This window comes from Dissoconium aciculare (assembly GCF_010015565.1).
Source record: "Dissoconium aciculare CBS 342.82 unplaced genomic scaffold K489scaffold_1, whole genome shotgun sequence".
In the NCBI taxonomy this organism is placed as follows: Eukaryota; Fungi; Ascomycota; class Dothideomycetes; order Mycosphaerellales; family Dissoconiaceae; genus Dissoconium; species Dissoconium aciculare.
The window spans coordinates 2528252-2548733 of record NW_022984951.1 but is presented as its reverse complement, the minus strand read 5'-3'; the positions used below and the strand labels follow the sequence as shown (position 1 = coordinate 2548733).

General features: G+C 51.8%; 9 protein-coding genes across 9 annotated transcripts; 3 read left to right on the top strand and 6 right to left on the bottom strand.

The window, feature by feature from the left end:
* Positions 1–8: 8 nt before the first annotated feature.
* Positions 9–956, bottom strand: K489DRAFT_406456 (ARF/SAR superfamily; the record flags this gene model as incomplete). The annotated part of the gene is made up of 4 exons (XM_033607255.1): positions 9–124; positions 265–613; positions 737–822; positions 935–956. 4 exons carry the CDS (start codon positions 954–956, stop codon positions 9–11), a joined length of 573 nt encoding a protein of 190 aa, XP_033464849.1.
* A 781-nt stretch (positions 957–1737) lies between these two features.
* On the top strand, positions 1738–4507 carry K489DRAFT_366918 (Adaptor protein complex AP-1 gamma subunit; the record flags this gene model as incomplete). The annotated part of the gene is made up of 5 exons (XM_033602817.1): positions 1738–1747; positions 1804–1927; positions 1999–2187; positions 2242–4321; positions 4409–4507. The coding sequence occupies 5 exons, from the start codon at positions 1738–1740 to the stop codon at positions 4505–4507; spliced, it is 2502 nt and encodes an 833-aa protein (XP_033464848.1).
* Positions 4508–4629: 122 nt separating this feature from the next.
* Positions 4630–6540, bottom strand: K489DRAFT_375978 (uncharacterized protein). The gene is made up of 2 exons (XM_033603810.1): positions 6466–6540; positions 4630–6394 (listed from the first exon to the last, which is right to left on the bottom strand). The coding sequence occupies exon 2, from the start codon at positions 6222–6224 to the stop codon at positions 4815–4817; it is 1410 nt and encodes a 469-aa protein (XP_033464847.1). The 5' UTR covers positions 6225–6394; positions 6466–6540; the 3' UTR covers positions 4630–4814.
* A 419-nt stretch (positions 6541–6959) lies between these two features.
* K489DRAFT_375976 (translation elongation factor G) lies at positions 6960–9814 on the bottom strand. Its single transcript, XM_033603809.1, has one exon. The coding sequence runs from the start codon at positions 9755–9757 to the stop codon at positions 7349–7351; it is 2409 nt and encodes an 802-aa protein (XP_033464846.1). The 5' UTR covers positions 9758–9814; the 3' UTR covers positions 6960–7348.
* A 135-nt stretch (positions 9815–9949) lies between these two features.
* On the top strand, positions 9950–11706 carry K489DRAFT_375975 (WD40 repeat-like protein). Its single transcript, XM_033603808.1, has one exon. It carries the CDS (start codon positions 10001–10003, stop codon positions 11567–11569), a length of 1569 nt encoding a protein of 522 aa, XP_033464845.1. The 5' UTR covers positions 9950–10000; the 3' UTR covers positions 11570–11706.
* Positions 11707–12117: 411 nt separating this feature from the next.
* On the bottom strand, positions 12118–13782 carry K489DRAFT_28597 (t-SNARE). The gene is made up of 4 exons (XM_033600136.1): positions 13601–13782; positions 13406–13469; positions 12472–13257; positions 12118–12402 (listed from the first exon to the last, which is right to left on the bottom strand). Exons 1-4 carry the CDS (start codon positions 13604–13606, stop codon positions 12305–12307), a joined length of 954 nt encoding a protein of 317 aa, XP_033464844.1. The 5' UTR covers positions 13607–13782; the 3' UTR covers positions 12118–12304.
* A 161-nt stretch (positions 13783–13943) lies between these two features.
* On the top strand, positions 13944–14854 carry K489DRAFT_398021 (uncharacterized protein; the record flags this gene model as incomplete). Its single annotated transcript, XM_033606925.1, has 3 exons — positions 13944–14170; positions 14244–14358; positions 14576–14854. 3 exons carry the CDS (start codon positions 13944–13946, stop codon positions 14846–14848), a joined length of 615 nt encoding a protein of 204 aa, XP_033464843.1. The 3' UTR covers positions 14849–14854.
* Positions 14855–15055: 201 nt separating this feature from the next.
* K489DRAFT_375973 (S-adenosyl-L-methionine-dependent methyltransferase) lies at positions 15056–16611 on the bottom strand. The gene is made up of 3 exons (XM_033603807.1): positions 16278–16611; positions 15475–16189; positions 15056–15386 (listed from the first exon to the last, which is right to left on the bottom strand). Exons 1-3 carry the CDS (start codon positions 16332–16334, stop codon positions 15307–15309), a joined length of 852 nt encoding a protein of 283 aa, XP_033464842.1. The 5' UTR covers positions 16335–16611; the 3' UTR covers positions 15056–15306.
* A 668-nt stretch (positions 16612–17279) lies between these two features.
* Positions 17280–20285, bottom strand: K489DRAFT_310198 (Cse1-domain-containing protein; the record flags this gene model as incomplete). The annotated part of the gene is made up of 3 exons (XM_033600687.1): positions 17280–19955; positions 20009–20151; positions 20216–20285. The coding sequence occupies 3 exons, from the start codon at positions 20283–20285 to the stop codon at positions 17280–17282; spliced, it is 2889 nt and encodes a 962-aa protein (XP_033464841.1).
* Between the last annotated feature and the right edge of the window lie 197 nt (positions 20286–20482).

Sequence of the window (20482 nt, the reverse complement as noted above, 5' to 3'; positions counted from 1 at the left end):
CGTCCACTCTAAACGTACTGCGACAACCAGCGAATACCCTCGCCGTATCCTTGCCTCATAACGACAGAGCACATGAAAATCTCGATGGGTCGGATTCCCTCAAGCGGAACCTTACCCTTACCAGCTGTTGGCGCGAAAAACGTATGGTCAGCATTTGTCAGTGCAGTCATGATTTTGCCAGATTGAATCCAACATAACAGTACTACCACTCGTCCGTCTCCTCCTCTTTGTCCTGATTTAGGAAAGAGGGCGATCTCCACTTACTCGTCTGGAAAAGTCCCAACTCATGCCTCAACTGATCCTCACTGACAGCGCTCGGGTGGTCGATTTTGTTTCCCAGGATGAGGAAGGGTGTCTTGGCGAGGTCCTCCATGCTCAACAGCGCATCGAGCTCAGCCTTGCTCTCGGCGAATCGCTCGGGGTCCTTAGCATCGACAAGAAAGACGACTCCGCTGACCTCCGGGAAATAATCCTTCCATAGTCGGCGTGCCTGTTGGTGACCGCCAAGATCGAAGGTGGTGAACCGGCAGTTTCCGACGCTCAGCTCTTCTGAAGTTGGGTGGAGAGTGGGTTGTAGGATGGCGACACGGTCGTTCTTAAGCATGTGGAGGAGCTGTCCGTTTGAAACAAATAGAAGTGGTTAGCAAGATGCAAGTGACGTGCTGAAGAATATGAAAATGGCTGCCTTCGTTGCGACCCGGTTTGTCGCAGCACGGGAAAGACGGAAATTGCATACAGTAGTTTTGCCAGCGTTGTCGAGACCGAGAAAGAGAAGTTTGGCATGCTTGTTGGCGAGGCCAAGCGAGGCCAGGATGTCCCAGACTGTAGATTCGCAAGAGGATCAGTTATGGGGCCTTTGCGCATATATGCGGTTCTACGGCAGAGAGCATTGGCGGCGCTGACGAAGAATGCCTGGCGAAGAGAAGATACATACACCAATCGAAGAAGGCCTGCATTATGTCGTTAGGTCGTGGATGAGTAAAGTTGGTAATATACAATCGTTATTGTAGGAGGAAAGAGAGCCAAAGAGCAATCGGAGCTTGTCGAATACTCACGATGGCGATAAGTCGAAGTCGCTGCGGTGGCCAGTATGAGGTCGGCATTTATGCCTGAGGCTCAAATTCATGACGGACTTCCGACATCCGTTCACGCGAGTCATGTCGCTGACGATGGTATGGAAAGCACGAGAACAGCTTCAAGAGACATCAATGAGATCTGAAGCGGCCCAGGCAGCCAGTTGATCATCTCACGTGTGATCATGATCTTATAGTTCTGTGACAATCATGGAAATATGTCCGTCTTTGTTAAACTTGACTGCATAGGTACCTGGAATCCTGACTGCCTACGGTCCATTGGCCGCGACGCAGACGCATGATATGGTGCTCCGTGATTTTGTCTCTTGTAGTGTCCCTGAGTGAGACTCCAGAACGTATGCGGGACCGGCTTGACAGAGGAAGCCCACCACGGGCAGCAAGTCACATTAGGGTAACGACAGCGGTATGCACGCATTAAATTATAGCGAACTGGATGAATACGTTGTGCATGCAGCGTCCTTCAATGCGCTCAAGCTGCTCGCGATAATTGTTGGTGTCAAAGCAGTTTTCGTGGACTACACATTCACCATCTTACGAAACCTCACGAGAAACGACGTCAACGGCCATGCTGTGTTGATCTCACTGCGACGACTCATTTGCTTCTCAAATCACATCCCGGACTGAGGTCCAAGCGACCAGCGAAATGAGCTCTCGTATGTCTGATTAAGGTTGGAGGTTTCGACAACGACACTGACACCATCCCTGCCAGTCAAGCAATTCATTCGCAATGTGCGCGCTGCAAAGACAATTGCCGACGAACGCGCGGTCGTTCACAAGGAGAGCGCCGCAATTCGAGCCAGCTTCAGGGAGGAGGGACACCATTCGGATCTGCGGTATGATGAAAGACTGGCTTAGTCGTTGGCAGTGACGCATGTTGAATATGAGGAACTGATGTCCCGGTCAGGAGGAACAATGTCGCCAAATTGCTCTACCTCTTCACTTTGGGAGAGCGGACTCACTTCGGTCAGATCGAATGTCTGAAACTACTCGCCTCACCACGATTCGCCGACAAGCGGTTGGGGTACCTAGGGACAATGCTGCTGTTGGACGAGAATCAGGAGGTCCTTACACTGGTCACAAATTCATTGAAAAAGTAAGACACGAACAGAAGAGGAAGGGAGCAAGGTCGGCTGGCTAACATTCGCAGTGATTTGAATCACAACAATCAATACATCGTCGGATTGGCGCTCTGCACGCTGGGTAATATCGCATCCGTGGAGATGTCTCGAGATTTGTTCCCAGAGGTCGAGACCATCCTCTCATCGTCTAACCCTTACATTCGTCGAAAGGCAGCGCTGTGCGCGATGCGGATATGTCGAAAGGTGCCAGATTTGCAGGAACATTTCATTGAAAAGGCGAAACTAGTCCTTCACGATCGGAATCACGGAGTGCTTTTGTCTGGTCTGACCCTAGTTATCAGCCTTTGCGAGACAGACGAGGAGGAAGGAGGCGAGAATGGCGTCGTTGAAGCATTCAGGCCACTGACAGGGAGTCTTGTCAAGCTACTGAAGGCTCTTTCGCAGTCAGGCTATGCGCCGGAACACGATGTGACTGGCATTTCTGACCCTTTCCTTCAAGTCAAAATTTTGCATCTACTTCGTGTCTTGGGACGTGGGGATGCCGAGACCAGCGAGCAGATCAACGATATCCTCACCCAAGTTGCCATGAACACGGAATCCTCCAAGAATGTTGGAAACGCAATCCTTTACGAAGCCGTGCTGACCCTGCTCGAAATTGAAGCTGAGCCTGGACTTCGTGTTCTCGGAGTCAACATCCTCGGAAAGTTCCTTTCAAATAAGGACAACAATATTCGCTATGTGGCTCTCAACACATTACTCAAGGTCGTCGCGCTCGAGCCAAATGCTGTACAACGGCATCGAAACACCATCTTAGACTGTCTCCGCGACCCTGATATCAGCATCCGACGAAGAGCGCTGGACTTGAGCTTCACCCTGATCAATGAATCCAACGTCCGCGTCCTGATCAGAGAACTACTAGCTTTCCTCGAGGTCGCCGATAACGAGTTCAAGCCAATCATGACTTCGCAAATTGGCATCGCAGCTGATCGGTTCGCGCCAAACAAGCGATGGCATGTTGATACCATGCTGCGAGTCCTGAAGCTTGCTGGAAACTATGTCAAGGAACAAATTCTATCTTCTTTCGTTCGCCTGATTGCCACGACCCCCGACCTACAAACTTACTGCTCTCAGAAGTTGTACGCCGCACTAAGAGAAGACATAAGTCAAGAGGGCCTGAATCTCGCTGGTGCATGGGTTATCGGAGAATATGGTGATGCACTTCTCCGTGGTGGCTCCTACGAGGAAGAAGAGCTCGTGACTGAAGTCAAAGAGAGTGAGATCGTCGACCTGTTCACCACCATTCTCAATTCGAGCTACGCAGGCCAGATCGTGACGGAATACATCATCACCGCTGCCATGAAACTTACGACCCGCCTACAGGATCCTGCCCAAGTTGACCGACTGCGAAGGCTACTGACGAGTCGCCAAGCTGACCTCGATGTAGAGATCCAGCAACGATCCGTCGAGTATGGAAATTTGTTCGGCTTCGATGCCATCCGTCGAGGCGTCCTCGAACGTATGCCTGCACCTGAGATCCGCGAGGAGCAACGTGTGTTGGGCGAGGCGACCAAGAAACGTCAAAGCCGTATCCTGCCTAAGAAGAAGCCTGCTCAAATTACCGAGCAGGACATGCTACTGGATCTCATGGGCGGCGGAGATGATTCGACTCCTTCTGCTCTAGGTGGTAGCGGCCTCTCTAACGGCGCATCGCAGAACAACAATGCTGATTTGCTCGCTGATATCCTCGGAGGCGGCAGCGACTCCGCCGGCCTCTCTCTCGGCAACTCTTCCTCCGCTGCCGCTGCCGCGCCTTCAAACAACAACGCCAACTCCATCCTTGATCTCTTCGGCTCCGCACCTAGTTCTGCACCACCACCACAGCAGCAGCAGCAATCTTCCGAACCCGCCCATCCAGTCTACTCCAAAAACGGGCTTACCATCACATTCAGCGTCATCCGCACGGCACAAGCGGTGCAGGTCACCGCGCGCTTCCGCAACGTTGACAACACATCTAGCATCAGCGCAGTGAACCTCCAGGCCGCCGTACCCAAGACACAGAAGTTACAGTTGCAGCCTATCAGTTCGAGCGACCTGGCTGTCAATCAGGAGGCGGTGATGCCATTGCGGGTGACGGCCGCACAGGCTGGGGTGAGTTTTCTTCTTCATTTTTCCTTGTACATTCTTCTGCCTCGCGCAATTTTCATCTTTTGTACTGACGATCATTATTTCACTTAGGCCCCACCTCCGCCGCGACTCCGTCTTCGACTCAAAATCTCCTACACCGCGGCAGCGGGACCGGTCGCGGAGCAACTCGACTGGTCGGAACCGGCTTGAGGGATGCACGTGGATGGACAAGAGTAGGCAGGCAAGCTGCAAGGTTGTTGGTACCTGAGGGCATTGTCTATGGAGGCTGTCTAGTGATGGGTCCTTCAACAGATACGCCGTTCTACAATGTATCTCGTCATTCAATGCATTGTTACAAACATGAGGTATCTCATCCTCGCATGTGAAGCGCGATGGGACACATCGCCCTCATTCTATGAATTCTCTCACACACATCAATGCAAGCCTTCCCCGGGTCAAAAATGGGGGCTTTTGGTTTTATAGTTCTCTTATCATAAGAATATCAGCATCTCTCCCCCTATCTACCACCCCGTCCTCCACCACGTCCGCCTCTTCGACCCTGTTGCTGTCGACCACCCTTCGCGCCCCACCAAGCAGGCGCCTCCCTTACAATCTTCCCATCGAGCACCAAGAGCCCATTCTCCGCATGACCCGTACGATCCTCGACCCTTGAGAACAATTCCAAAGGAACAATCCCGCCATCTCCGCCTACCTGCTCCGTAGAACCTTTTGCCTCCCCATCGTCCCCTCCTCCGCTATTCCCTGTAGTTGTTGTATTTTCACTGACCAGTTTCGCCGAAACAGCTAAGCCCTCAATCGCCGTCGTCAGATCATCCACATCAGCCGTGCCCGTGCCCGCGTCCGTGCCGGTTCCTGTACTTTGCTCCTTCGCCTCCGTCTTCGTACCCTCCTCTCCTCGCTGCGCCACGGCCACGAGCGTCTCCGCTACCGACGAGACGTTTGCCTTCTTCTCCTTCTTCGCACCGACCATCCCCGGCGAAAGAATCACCCCATTTGCACTACGGTATAACTCTAACCCCGCAGCCAGCGCGCGCGGGACATCGAGAAAGATTAGCACCGTGGAAGAATTCCTCATGCCGGAAATCACCGGCGCTGCTGATGCTGCTGCAGCGGCATTTTTTGCTGCTTTCGGGTTCTGATTCGCGGAAGACTCATCTCCCCTTTTCTCCTCCGTCACCGTCGTTGCCGTCGCCGATACAGATGTGGAGTCCGTTGAAGAAGGCTTTTGGGGTTGAAAGCCTGCTGGTAAACCACTGGCAAAATGCACGTGGTTCCGACCCATGGGTTTAAGGCCACCGGATGCCACAATCAAAGGCCAGGCGGAGTGCGTCGTGCCGTGGACGGCTATGTTGGGGATGCTTTCGGGGGCAACGCTGGGCAGGATCCGCGTGAGGAGGTCGGTGGCCGCAATGGTGCGGATGCTGTGGCCTTGGTTGGCGCGTATGAGGTAGTTGATGGGATCGTCGTCTTCTTGCTCTTGGACGGACTGAGAGGAAGGACTTCCGGCTTTTGTTGAGTTTCCACTTTCTTTCGTTTTGCCGTCATCTGTCTTCGTTGGCTGGGCTTCTTCTTTCGTCTCAACCTCGTTTTCAGCAGTCCCATCCTCATCGATCCGAATGAGTTTGAATCTTTGCTTGTCGCTCTCGGTCACGGCTTCCCGGATTTCCGCAAAAGTCACCTTCATCGATTTGAGTTTGCGGTTGTTGAGGACTTCTTGGACGTTGGCATAGCCATCGGCTCGCATGGGGAGGTTCTCGCTCTCGGCACCATGACGGAGGAGCCAGGAGAGCTTCTTGGAGATTTGAACACCGCGTGATGCTTCTCCGCCGCCGCCACGTCCGCCGCGTCCAGGGCGGTCATTTTGACGACGGTCACTGCGAGCACCGCCTTTGTGTGGACCGTCCATTGAGACGACAGGAGGGCAATGCAATGAATGATCAATCGATGGATGACAGCAAGACCGATGGGCCTACGTTGCATGCACTTATTAAGCTACGACTTGAGTCTACCTGGCGGGCTTATGATGTACACAAAGAACGAGAAAAAAGGGTCGAACAAGCACGAAGTGTTCTCCCTGTGCGGAAAAGCAGTCAATAAATCCGCGCCGCCAAATTGACATCGAATGTTAATCATGTGGCTACTCACAGAAATGTACACCATCGAGCGACATATGATTGAGAGGCGTGGTGGAGTAAGAATGACTCATTCATTGTTGAACAAATATGGCGCTCCAACACATCAACTCCAAGCCGGCTCTTTCTGCCATTTTCAACAAACCAATGCTCCTTCAGTCCAGGTGTTCTGAGATATGACCATCTCTTTCACAACGGTGATAAGTTCTTGCCACGGATTATCGATGCAGCATCAGAGCAGCTGTTACAGGCCGCTCCTCGCATAATACGCGCCACCACTCCTCCGCCCACAGAATCGTGTTCAGCACCTGCCTTCGTACTGTACATTTAAACATGTTCATCGATGAAAAACGAACAGTTGCAGCACTCCAAGAGATCAACAAGGCGGGCGGAAACGTACCTTGACATGGAGAAAGCTTAAGTAGCTTTGCAACGAATGTTCTCAGCTCATAATTGGAGTCGTCCCATTTCCTCATTCTCATGGGAGTTTGGAAGAAGCATGTCCGCATCGATCATCCGGAGTGGTTGCATTGAAGCGAAGTGAAAATTCGAATCAAGATATTTACAAATTTACAGATGGTAATAAGTACATACTGAAGAGGAGACTGAAAGTACAAAGACATGTATCCCCAGGACGCGAGCTCCTTTGTAATCGCCGATTTCGTCGGTAAATGTTTACGACGACAGGAGAAAAGGCTCGCTTGAACGGGATCTTGGATCCGCACTCACAGGGTAGAAGAATCTAGTGGAAGTCCAAATTCATCATTGATCGCTTCGATTGAAGAGCGGCGCATGGCCATCAAGAACAATGTTCGTTTCCGTCACCTTTGCATGGCCCAAATGGATGTCGGGCTCGGTTCTGACGAGGAGTATGAATGCAATATGTGTAACTGGCTCATCACTTCTTGTTCCTCTCTGCCCTCTCCTTCTCATATTTGGCAATTAGTTCTTTCTGCAATTGCATGGGCGCAGGTGAGTAATGACTAAACTCCATGCTGAACTCGCCCTTGCCTTGACTTGCAGCACGAAGCTGCGAGGAGAATCCGAACATGGCATTGAGAGAGCAGTCAGCGGTGAGAGTAAACTCCTCAGGACCGATCTCGGTATCGTTGATAGTCGCGTTACGCTTGTTCAGCAGACCAACGATATTACCTTGGAATTCGTTGGGTGCCGTGATCACCGTCTTCATCAGCGGTTCCAAGACTTGAGGACCAGCAGCGAGGAAAGCTTTTCGGAAAGCTTGTTGTGTTGCGTTCTTGAAGGCCATTTCAGACGAGTCAGTCATGTGAGTGGCACCGTCGTTGATCACCATCGATACTCCGAGAACGCGATGGCCGAGGAGTGGACCGTTGACACAAGATGCCATGAAACCCTTTTCACAAGCGAAGATGAACTTCTCGTTAATGGCACCTCCAACAACTTGCTCTTCGAATTTGTTTTCTCCGAGATTCTCGACAGGCTCGATCCATCCCGCAACACGGGCATAGTCACCTGCACCTCCACTTTGCTTCCTGAGCAAGTGATCGAATGTGGTATGACTCTGAATGGTCTCGCGGTACGCGACCTGCGGCTGACCAGTAACAACCTCAACGTTGTACTCACGCTTCATGCGTTCGACATAAATACTCAAGTGGAGTTCTCCCATACCGCTGATAATGGATTCGCCACTCTCGGTGTCGACATGTACACGGAAAGTAGGATCTTCCCGCTGGAATCGGGACATAGCTTTGCTGAAGTTGGGCGTATCCTTGGTCTGCTTTGGTCGAATGGATAGAGAAATGACTGGATCTGGAACGAACATACTGGTCATGGAGTAGCTCAAACTTGAATCGGCAAAAGTATCACCAGAGGCACAGTCCACACCAAACACGGCGCAAATCTCGCCGGCTCCGATCTCCTGAACATCTTCCATCTCGTTGGAATGCATTCGTACAATGCGAGGAATCTTGACCTTGGTGCCGGTGCGCGCATTGATCACAGTTTGTCCCTTTCGCAACGAGCCCTGGTAAACACGCACATATGTGAGCTGACCAAAGTTTGACTCCTCGAGCTTGAACGCAAGTCCAACGAACGGGAGACTGTTGTACGAGACGAGCTTGACTGGGGCTTCCGCTCGTCGACGATCAAGAGCCAAGTTCTCCACTTCGGCTGGATTGGGCAGGTAATCACACACGGCATCGAGCATAGGCTGAACGGACTTATCGGCCAAGGCAGAACCCATGAGCACCGGCGTGAACTTGAGACCGATAGTGGCACGTCTGATGGCAGCCTTGATCTCCGTCGACGAAGGCGTTCGTTCGTCCAAGAAAGCATTGGCGATATCTTCGTCGACATCTGCCAAGGTCTCAATCAAAAGCGCCCTCTTCTCCTCCGCAAATTCTTTAAGATCCGCGGGAACTTCGGCGTGCCTCACGATCAGACCTTTGTCGCCTTCGCAATAAATGGCTTTCATGTCGATCAGGTCAACGACACCCTTGAATTCGTCCTCTGCGCCGATGGGGATTTGTATGGCCGCAGCAGGAATCTTGAGCTTCTGATTGATGCCGTCCACAGCCTTCCACGGGTTCGCACCAGCACGATCCATCTTGTTGACGAATGAAATACGTGGGATGTTGTAGCGCTTCATTTGTCGATCGACAGTGACTGTCTGCGACTGCACACCCGAGACAGCGCACAAGATCATGACGGCACCATCTAGCACACGCAGTGCACGTTCAACCTCGATGGTGAAATCAATGTGTCCCGGTGTGTCAATCAAATTGATGTGGTACTTCTCCTCTGTTACTTTACCTGTCTCTGGATCGGTCGATTTCTTGATCCAATCACAGAAAGTGGCAGCTGACTGAATAGTGATGCCCTTTTCTCGCTCAAGATCCATGCTGTCCATTTTCGCACCGACAGCATCTCGCCCACGAACTTCGTGAATATCATTAATACGACCTGTGTAGAAAAGAACTCTTTCCGTTGCCGTTGTCTTTCCTGAATCGATGTGGGCGGCAATACCGATATTGCGGACCTTTTGCAACCTAGCAGCCTCTGCCGGATCAAGATTCGCGATGATTGCGTCTTGAGTCAGACTTGTTGGATCATGAATCTTGGCTGCAACTTCTGCTGCAGCAGCAGATTGCCACCGCCGCGATGCGCCCAATGATTGTGATGGCGGCAGTATTCTCTCGTGATTCTGTGCTCTTATGGTGTTTCTGATAGGGCCAGCAGCATTGATGAAACTCCGTCGAGCTGCTAGAATTTCGCTTTGGCATCGTGCGATATTCCGCACCGAGGCGTGTGCTGAGATGAGCGACCTCATGTTTGCAATAGTCAGTCGTTGGAAGGGAACATCGACAATGTCCTGGTGCGAGATGCACCAGACGGAGGTGCTGTTATTTTTGCGGCGACTGTCCCGATTAGGATATACTGTTCGACGCAGATGCAGCGGGACCTCGCTTAACCTTCCCGGATAAACCCATTCACATGTGAGTTAGCGAAGCGACATGCACGAACAAGAGAGACAATCACACCCACCCACCCGCACACAAACACCATCGCGACCATGTCACTTGTTCCCGCTCGAAATGGCGCCAATCGTCCACCTCCGCGAGGTTCAGAACTTGCACTTGATGCGCCAAAGACATCCACGCGAGGCAAAGTGCCGACTGGCTACGCTGAAGAAATAATCATTTCAGAACAGAGCTTTCGCAATCTACACCGAGAGGTCCAAAGTCAACAGGCCGCTGGCAAGAAGCGAAAACGCGAGACGAAAGGCGCTTCTGATATCGTTTACGGTGCCGGCGCATATAAAGGACCATGGGCAAAATTTGATGAGCGTCGTATCGACAGCGACAGCGGCGAAGAAGTCGAGGTGGAGCTGTCGTCTGGAGATGAAAGCGATGCAGAGGGCGTGGTAGTCTACGAGGAGGATGCGATAGCTCCTGTGCCTGCTCGTGGCACACTGGCGGGCACCAGCTACGAAGATATATCCGCGGACAAGGAATCGAGTAAATTCGAGGGCTCCGCTCAGTACGACTACCAGGGCCGCACATACATGCATGTCCCTCAAGATCTGGACGTGGATTTGACATCAGATCTCGAGAATCTATCCTTGAAATGCTATCATCCCAAGAAATTAATCCACACTTATCGAAGCGGCAGTGGAAAGACAAGCGCTCACGACAAAGCGCTCACACAGCTGAAGTTCTTCCCGTCATCAGGTCACCTATTACTATCATCTGCTGCTGATGGACGTGTCAAATTATGGGATGTTTACCACGACCGGGAACTGTTGCGTAGTTATGCAGGTCATACGAAATCAGTGGTCGACATCGACTTTTCACCGGATGGCACACATTTCCTCACAGCTTCGTATGACCGGCAGATGAAGATCTGGGATACGGAGACAGGCACGTGCACGGGGCGCTATAGCACCGGCAGCACACCACATGTCGTTCGATGGCATCCTGAAAACCGGAGCGGCGGGGACTTCATCGCCGGCATGCACGACAACAAGATCGTCCAATTCGACCCTCGCCTGCCCTCCACCGCCGACGACTCCACCACAAGCTCCACCACCGACCGCGACCGAGATCGCACAAAGCCCACGCAGACCTACGACCACCATCTCGGGCCCGTGAACACGCTTACCTTCAGCGACGAGAACCGACGGTTCATCTCGACCTCCGACGACAAATCTCTGCGGGCCTGGGATTACAACATCCCCGTACCGGTCAAGCTTATCGCCGAGCCGCACCTCTTCCCGCTCGTTGCGAGCGCCCAGCATCCAAACAAGCCGAGCATCTTATTTCAGAGCGCCGACAACACGATTCAAGTATACAACACCTCGGCGGAGAAGACACTGCGTGCGAACAGGAAGAAGGAGTTCCGGGGACACAATACCGCGGGGTACGCGATCAGTCTGAGCGTGAGTCCAGACGGCGGGATCGTGTGCAGTGGCGATGCCGGTGGATACGTCTGCTTTTGGGACTGGAAGACGTGTAAGCTATGGCATAAGTTCCGGGCGGGCGGCGAGAAGGGGGCGGCGGTGGTGGCGACGGCGTGGCATCCCCGAGAGAGTTCCAAGGTGGTGACGGGTGACATTGAGGGAGTGGTGAAGTATTGGGATTAGGCATGGGAATGATCCTTGAATACCAAAAACCAAAACACGACTTGTTGCTTTCCAGTTAACGGCCTGACGATGCGATACATTCAGCAACTTAGATATAATGGCTTCATGACAAGACAAAACTTTTCGAACTAATCGTGCGTCCATTCTATGAGTATCGAGAAAAGGTTCGTAGAGTACAGTACTAGGATCTCACGATTCGCAGGAGACACAAGAGACCTTTGCCCTCGATCGGGTATCCTCCTTGGTCTCCATCGTTTCGCGAAGCAACGTGGCCCACATGTGAAGCCGGCAGAAAGAGAAAAACAGTTATAACGCCGCCAGGCCGCGAGGAAGATATGACACAGCTTCCCACGAAATTCATGAAAAGAGAAATGGGGCGACCAAAGAAAGACAATGGCACGGACCTGCGCGCCCGATGTTGATTAGGATTGATCGGCACAACCGATCAAGATTATGCGGCACTGATGATATTCATGACAGCGTCCGCCGGTTATGAAGGACTTTCGGAAAGGTATCGTCAAATGACGAGGAGGAGGTCGGAATGGGTGATGCCAGGGAGCTCTGAGGCGTAATATTTCGACTTGTTGGGGTGACGTCTATCCAGAATGTTTGTGTAGGCGCAGTGACAGTCGCACAGCCGTCTGCATCGCAGCCAGACATCGTCGCGGGGACCAATGGTAGCAGCAGTGATGAATTCCGATCGTGTGCAGCACCGACGACAGCATAAGGGTCATTCTAATTCGTCTTGGGCGCGTCCTTGCTGTTGCTCTTGAACCATCCTTGTGTAGCACCCACGATGAGAACGAGAACGATGATAGCGATGAGGATTGCAACTGCGAGAAAGACAACGGTCAGTATTGGACATGGTTTGGAACGTCGCATGGTCGGTTTCGAGTACTTACCACAGATGCCCAGGCAGATCCACTTCTTCTTTCGTGCAGCACGTGCGCTGTTGACGGCCTTTCCAACCTCCACATTGCCAGCCTCGAGGTGCATGTTGGTATCCTCGGCCTTCTGCTCGATGGCCATGATGGGGGCCTCCTGCTGAACGACGATAGCGTCCAGATCTTGGAATAATTGTTGTAGCTCAATCATAGTCCGCTCAATCTGTTGGATGGCCTCGTGACGTTGCTGCACATTACGCAAGGTGCTCTGGGCTTGTCCGCGGCGATCGGAATTTAGCAGGGCCTGCTGGAAGATTTGTGTATCACCGCCAGCCTCTGTCGCTTCTCGAATCTCTGCCTCGGAGGCATCTGGTCGAACGATCAAGTATTGCCGACGCTGCTGCTCTTGAACCTCCTTCCGGAACTGTGACTCCTGCGTCTGATAGTGCTGGATGGCCTTGCGGATCCTACGGTCCAGGGCCTCGACTTGTGCCTTGTTACGCGAATTGCTGGCGTCAGGTTGTGATTTGATTCTGCGCACACGGTCACCGAGACCACGGTAGCCACTCATAATGTCCGCGCTGAGGTTGTCAACATCCCGATTGGAAGCTCCTGTTCCGCCGACAAAGGTGCGCTGCATTCGCTTGAGCTCATCTAGACGGTTCTCGAGGTCATCGATTGCGCGAGAGACGGCACGGCAATCATTCAAAATGGCGTTGGGATCGCCTTGAGGCGCATTTGATTCGAAGGCAGCATCGCCGCTAGTAAGAGGCTGCATTTCGACATCGGCTCGTGGAGGTCGTCCTGTAAGGGCGAAGAAGATTAGCCAAGAGGGCGGGTAAGGATGGACGCAAGCCCAGTGACATACCATATTGCGCTTGGCTGTTGTTGTATCCTTGATTGTTGTTGTAGCTGGGCGCATTGTTGTAGTTTGGAGCAGTGTTGTACCCACCATTGTTGTTTTGATTGTCGTAAGGATTAGACTGGCCGTAGCCGCCGCCATAGTTGTTGTTGTACTATTGGAAAGCGAGGTCAGTTATCAGTGTTCGACGGAACAAGATTCAGACGATGGATGCGACAAGTTGGAATCCGTCATTGCAAGCGCAATTTACTTGAGAATTGCGTAGTGAGTGCTGTGTAAACTTACAGCCATGGTAGCAGTGTTGCGCGATATGTTTAAGGTCGAGGATGCAGGGTGGTGAGCGCAATGGAGTGGAAGTAATAAAAGTCGACGCTACTCCTGGAAGCGCGCGTGCTTCAGGGTCGGTCCCTGGAGGTTGGACGATCACCCCCCTCTTGCGGTGGTGATTCTGGTGGCCGGGCTGAGGCGCACAGGAGTTGAGCCGCCGCCGAGTGAGGGTTTCGCGTTTGGAGAGAGATGCACCGTTTTTTATATTTACCCGTAAGGAAGAAATATGGTTATCGCTGGGAATTTGTGACTGTTTAAGAGGCCAAGGATTGACAAAGAGAGAGAAATTGGGATGTGAAATATGATGGAGCAAAGTGATGTCGAGAGGGAGAGATTCCTGGAAAGAGAAGAAGAAACAGAAGAGGACGCCGCCGCGCAAGACCAGCAACAGGCAAGACGTGTGGACAGGTGCAATGGCGATGGTAATGACAACCAATCGATGCAGTTGGCTTTTTATTTTTGGCAAGCAGCGCTGGACGATCAGGAGTACTGGAGCAGGAGGGGCGCCTGCTGTGCCAACTACCTACAGTAGGTACTTTAGAGGGAAAAGTGTTGGTTTTGAACCTGCTCTACATGCGCCGCATACATGTTATCATTGCAGACACCTGAGAGCGCAGGCACAGAAGGGGCCAGCTGCTCTCTCCTGCATTATTACGTACTTTACTAGCGCACGCATTCGCGACAAAGAAGGGACGAACGACTCGGCCAAGCGCGCGGTAGGCATTGTGGAGCCCAGCCCTGTTTCCTCCCTTTCCAATGGTGGTGAGCTCTGCCAGCCCTTTTGAGATTTCGCTACAATCAAGTATCTCCTTGCGATGGATCCATGCCTTCGAGTACACCTTTACAGTACACGTGAATCAAAGCAGAACTCCCCAGGTGACTAAAAACCCGACCAGATGCAGCATCAAATTTCTCTATGCTCCGTAAAAATAGGATTTCGCACTCACCGTACGGTACGAGGTAAGTACATTAGACCCGACCGCGCCACACTCGCCGCGCATGGCCACTCGTACAATCCTTGGGTATGCACGACAAGAACTACAACGCTACCGCATTCATCGATTAAAAAGATGTCTGCCTGATCGCTTGGAATGCAATACATGCCGTGTACTGTATGACGACGCTGCTGGCTGGCTGGCTGATACTCAGACCTTGGAGCGAAACGTTCGCCGATCGACGGACGACGTTGTCCAGAGCAGTGATTAGGCTCCCATCTACCGGATCCGCGGTTCACCACCTGGCGGTCTCCCAAACTCTTGTGTGTGTGCTGACCTCCGCGATGGGTCCGGCTGGAGGAGATACGTTTCTTCTCACGCTTCTACACCACATGCCACGTCTATCACGATTCTATGGCTGGAAACATTGACGCATGAGGCCGTTTAGACACGCGTCTTGTCGAGCTTGTGTGTGCAATGATGACATTGGGTGCCATGCTGATGTCGCTTGGTAGGCACATTCGATGGAGGTGACTTTGGCGATGATCCAACAACTTCCGACACCTGAGATTTCACAAAACGCGCAGTTCACATCTGCTGGATAGATCACCTCTATCGTAGCCTCCAAGGTACCCATTTCGTGATGGCTTCTTTTAGGAATATAACACTCTGCAGCTCACGGGCGGCCGCCAGCTCTTCGACCGAACTACCCTGAATTCTACGAACAATTCATCTTCGAGACAACTTGATCGCTTGTAGTGTATAGCTGAGCGGTAGCCGTTCTTTGCCCTCTCTGAGCTCGTATTCACCTTTGAAGAACCATGTCAGCAGTGAGATCCTGTTGCGGACAATGTTGACTTGACCTCGGCTTCCCAGGTGCAGAAGTCGAACACTTACCATCAGCTCCACGGAGCATTCGCCCGGGTAGCGCGTCCCATGGCAAAGACTGATGCTCATGCAGACCTACAATCTGCAAACCGGATTCAATAACCGCTTGCACGATCTCGGCCAAGCCTCGATTCCACTGCACGGCTTTCTGGGCTTCGAACTCAGCCTTGCCGCTCCCCAAGGGCACATATGTCCCCGGGAACTCGAACAGCATCGGTTCTTCCTGTTCAAAATACGGATACTTGAACTTCAGCCCGTCCTCGGTTGTCTCGTCCAGTGTCCTCCAGATAGGATGTGCTTCACGGATGAACAGCATTCCGCCAGGCCGTAGCAATTCCGACACTGTCTTCGCCCATGCCTTGATATCAGGCAGCCAGTACAACGCCCCAATCCCTGTGTATACCACATCGAAGCAATGCCTGCCGAGCGCCTGCACTGCTTTCTCAACTTCTGCCTCCACAAATCGTACCCTCTCCCCACAATCAGCGTCCGCAACCAATTGTCGTGCTTCATGCAGTGATGCAGAGGAGAAATCGAGACCGACGACACTACGTGCTCCAAGCCTTGCCAAAGAGAGTGTGTCTGTACCGATGTGGCACTGAAGGTGGACGACGTCCAGATTCGAGATGTCTCCGAGCCGGGGCATATCGAAGCGAACTACATCGGACAGCGCTTCAGGATTATTGATCAATGTCTGACAGGCATATGCAGGGGATCGAGCGTGCTGCAATCGGGTGTCAATGACTGTAGGCCTCCCGTGTATTGTTGGCGTCCAAGGAGATCGCCAGGACGACATGTGCATCGTCACTCACTTCTGGGGCCCGCTCGTCCCAATTTGCCTTGTTGATTACCACATAGTCCGTTGCCATGCTGAAGGTTGAAGTGGGTGCTTGATCGACCGCTTGCTCCGATCCAGCTCGACAGATGAAGATAACGAGGATTTCTGTGAGATCCGCGAAAAGTCTGCATACCTAGGTACTTGAACTAGACTCACTCAGATCTTTTCACACTGACTGACCATGGTACTCATTGCTCAGTTGGTGTCGTGTCTGCACGTGATGAACTCAGCATATCGCGCCTGCTAAGAATACTTGTGCCTTCGAACAGCCGAGGAAAGGCCAGAATATGATTTGATCGGACATGTGCAGGTCTGCATAGGTACGTTTTGATCGAGGTTGTCCTAGACAAGCCACAACATCGGCACTTCCGATATGCAGGCGAGGCGGAAGTGTCAATGTGATATCAATCCTAGCACCTGCCTGCGCCTGTTTGTTATATGTCACGATTGAAAACGGCACCTTTCGTGTTCATGCACTCTCCTTGTTGTCCTAAATGGGTTCACACATCACACCAATCTCCTATAGCTGGCGGTCGTTCAAACCACAATTCTAGGCCATCACCCCACACCAGCAACTTTGGAGATGGTGGCGTGAGCGTGACGAGCGCCTCGTTGGGCCTCGACGGGATGGAAGTAGTACTCTACAAATTGTCCTACGTTTTGGCGCAGGTCACGCCTTTGTTAGCATTACGCAACGTGGGTCTATTTTACCGAAGCCGATGATAATTGTCGCATTGGTGAATGTGACATATTCAGGGTTGAGAAAGTTTGACTTCACTGAAGAATGCCTTACCTACGCACATCGATTGCGTTCACGATCTGACGAGCTTTCACGGCTGCATGACCTGAATGTAAAGTCATTCAACCAGAGTCGATGTCATACGTCTAGATTGTCGTGGTCTCGTCGTCGATTTCGACATCTGCTCTATATTTCCGAACCACCAATATGACCTACTATCATTGTTGAGACCAAGACTCATCCCTGCATGACTTGCTGCAATGCTGCACGTCCCTGATCGTCCAATTTCTCGCTCACGAATTGTCCGATGCGACCAGAATGTCTGGTGTCGGCTTCGCGCAGTGTCTGACCGACCCACGCCTTCACGTCCTGAACCTGTGGCCAAGGGTCCCGCGGAGGGAATTTGCAAGTATTGAGCTGTGTGAAGGCCGCACCGAAACCAAGCGTGTCAACGTCGCGCTCATCGATCGTGTCGTCGGCCGTCGGCGGGAGCGGTGGGTTGATAAGCAATTTCAGCAGAGCTTCGCAGGTGAAGGTCCAGCCACGCTTGGCGTAACGTTCAACAAAGGCTTGACTATCAGCTAGCGTGCGAGTGAGTGAGATACATGCCGTTTTGCGATCGAAAGGTCGGCTGAGCTTCTGAGTGTCCGGTAAGATGATGCCGGTATACACCTTTGTGAAACTGTTCTGCTGTACGTTGTCAGCCACCCTGATGAAGAAGTCCGCGCCGAGTCCCTTTTCAGTGTGTGCTGAGACCAGATGGTAAAATTTGACAAAGCGAGTGGTGAAGTTTTCCGTTTTTGAGTTGCTTAGACGAGAAAACATCAGGTTGATAATTGATGGCCAGTATTGTTCGAGCGCCGGTGCTGGGAAGTTTGTCACAATCGCTTCGATGAGGTCCATTGCATGGCTCTCATACGCCTTGCTGCTGACAAGCTTTTGGAAAATCACCAGGACAGCTTCAGTTTGATTCAATGCAATAATGGAGGGGGCGGCGAGTGGCAACATGTTGACGAGAAGTCGCGTCACCGCCGGTACATTCCCCTTCTGATCCCACAGTGCAAGTGTCAACAGAGGGCCGATCAATTGCTGGAAGCTGCTTGACAATGTGTTTGTGGGGTTGATGGTAACGATGAGCGCCTGAAGTTGGAAAACATAAGGCGCAAATTCCTCAGCTGGTCCACCCAGAATTTCCATGAAGGCCGGGAAGAGACTACTCTCGATCTTGTCGAATTGTTTGGGCCCAGCGAACCTGATGAGAGCGCCGAGACTCTCGAAATGATAGTAACAGAAACCGGGATTGGACGGATTATGTCGAATTACCCTGGTAATGTTGACCAGGTTGGCTAGAACAAGATCGCTGATAGCAACGAGGTCTTCCCTCAGAACAATCAGAACCCGCATCACACATTTGATCAGAAATTCGTTCTCTTGAACCTTTTCTGGCTTGGTGTCCCTTGTGATGAGCTTGAAGAGGTGCTGTAAAAGATCTTTGGAAAGTGGCACCACGCTGTCTCGGGGAATGATAGGCTGTCGTTGATAGTCTGTCAAGTAGAGCGCCCGGTCGACTGCAATCGCTGCGTAAGTATACACCACATAGTTGTCATTGTTCAGATGTTGAACAAGCAACGGGAATGCCGCTTGCCACTGTGGCGCAGAGAGGATGCTCCTGTACAGGTAAAGGTATTTGATCGCATCCACTTTGAGGAGGGGATGGGCGTCATTGTTGACCAGATCTTCGGCGACGTGGGTCTCGAAGAATTCGATCACGCTAACATTGTGATTAATGCTGACCACACCCTTGGCGGCCGTAGCTGCTCCTTTCGCCGCAATAGCAGTGAAAAGGTGGACTGCCGTATCCTTCTCTTTCCATTTGTTCGCCTTGTCCTTAGTATATTCGGCAAGATAGTGATTGACATATCGAGTTACAACGTCCGTGACGAGCTTTTCGAATTGTTCCATAAGCTTGGACAGGAAATTTGTGGCTGCGCGCCGTCGTGTATCTTCGTCTGAACCTTCAAGATCCCTTCGGATGAACTCGATAGGCTCATCTTCAAATGTTTCGATGTCAGATTCGCGAAGTGACAAATTTGGAATGACCACGCGCTCCGTGATTTGTCCGAGCACCTCTGCGTTGTTGAACATTTCGGCATGCTGGCGTATTCCCGCGATTGTTGTTAAAAATTCAAGTGCTCGGCTGACCACAATGTCGTTTCTCGCTTCAGGACCAAGAGCTGTGAGGAGGTTCCAGGACGTTTCGATGAATTGTGAAAGCTTTTCTTTGAACTCCTCATCATATTTGCGCGTGTAAAGCACAAGCACCCTGAAAACACTAGCACGCACGAGTTCCAGAGGACCGGCCTCATCATCGTCCTCTGTTTTGAGCACAGCCGATTCATAGGTCAAATATTTGTGAAGGAGTGTTGCGACGGCGCCTAGTTGTTCTTCAAACTGTGGGGGCATGTCGTGCGTTGAAAGATCGTAGACCAATTTGATGATCAACTCCAGAGTAGTGAAATGCGCCCTTAACAACTTTGGATCGCTTTGTGACTGCGTAATCATACGATCTGTGCTTTCCCACAATTGCAACAGCGGTGTGGCGAATTTTCCAAGAACGTGATTGATCTCCTCGTACAGTTCATCCGATCTGTACAACGGCTCCCACCTCTTGAAAATGGAATGCGCGACTTGCAAAACTCCATTGTTGACTACCGCGTTGTCCGGTGTAAGTCTCGAAACCAGATCGTCCACCAGGGTATCCCATCTTTGCCAGAAATCACTGTCTGCAATAATGCTGATTGCATCTCCTAGTTGGGCCTGTATGTTGGCTGGGACCTTGACCATCAACCCGATCAGCTCGCTCTTGATCATCGTGACCACGTCAGCGTTAAGTTTGTGTGCGCCATCTTCATCCTGCGAAGTGGTCAGCCTTCTTCGAGCGATATTCTGAGGCGAAGGCGACCCACCACCCAACTCCTTTTTATGAAGTTTTTGAAGAACAGCGCACTGGCTAGTCTGGTAGTAGCAGGTACTCCTTCGGATGCAACGATCTGAAGTAATACCAAAGAAAAGTTTGGCTTCAATTCTTCCTGTCGCAGGGACTGTTCGGCTGTTGCATGTGTGAATTTATAAGACCTCCCATATGATGATCAGTATGACGTGCAGTCACTCACCTTGCCGACTTTGCGCAGGGTCTAAGCTGGCATTGAGAAGGCCCGCGACCTGTTGCAGATCGACAGACATTGTGAGCAAGAAAATGAATGTTATGAAGACAGTGTGTAATGTTTCAAAGATGTCAAGCAACTACATCTTCTTCAGCAGCAAACAAAATACACAATATCACCTAACGCTTTTGGGTAGTTTCGGTGGTTCCTTGAAGCCCGTCCCCCGCCATGGCTCGCAATCCGGGGCAACGACAGAGCTCGGACCATAGGATCGTC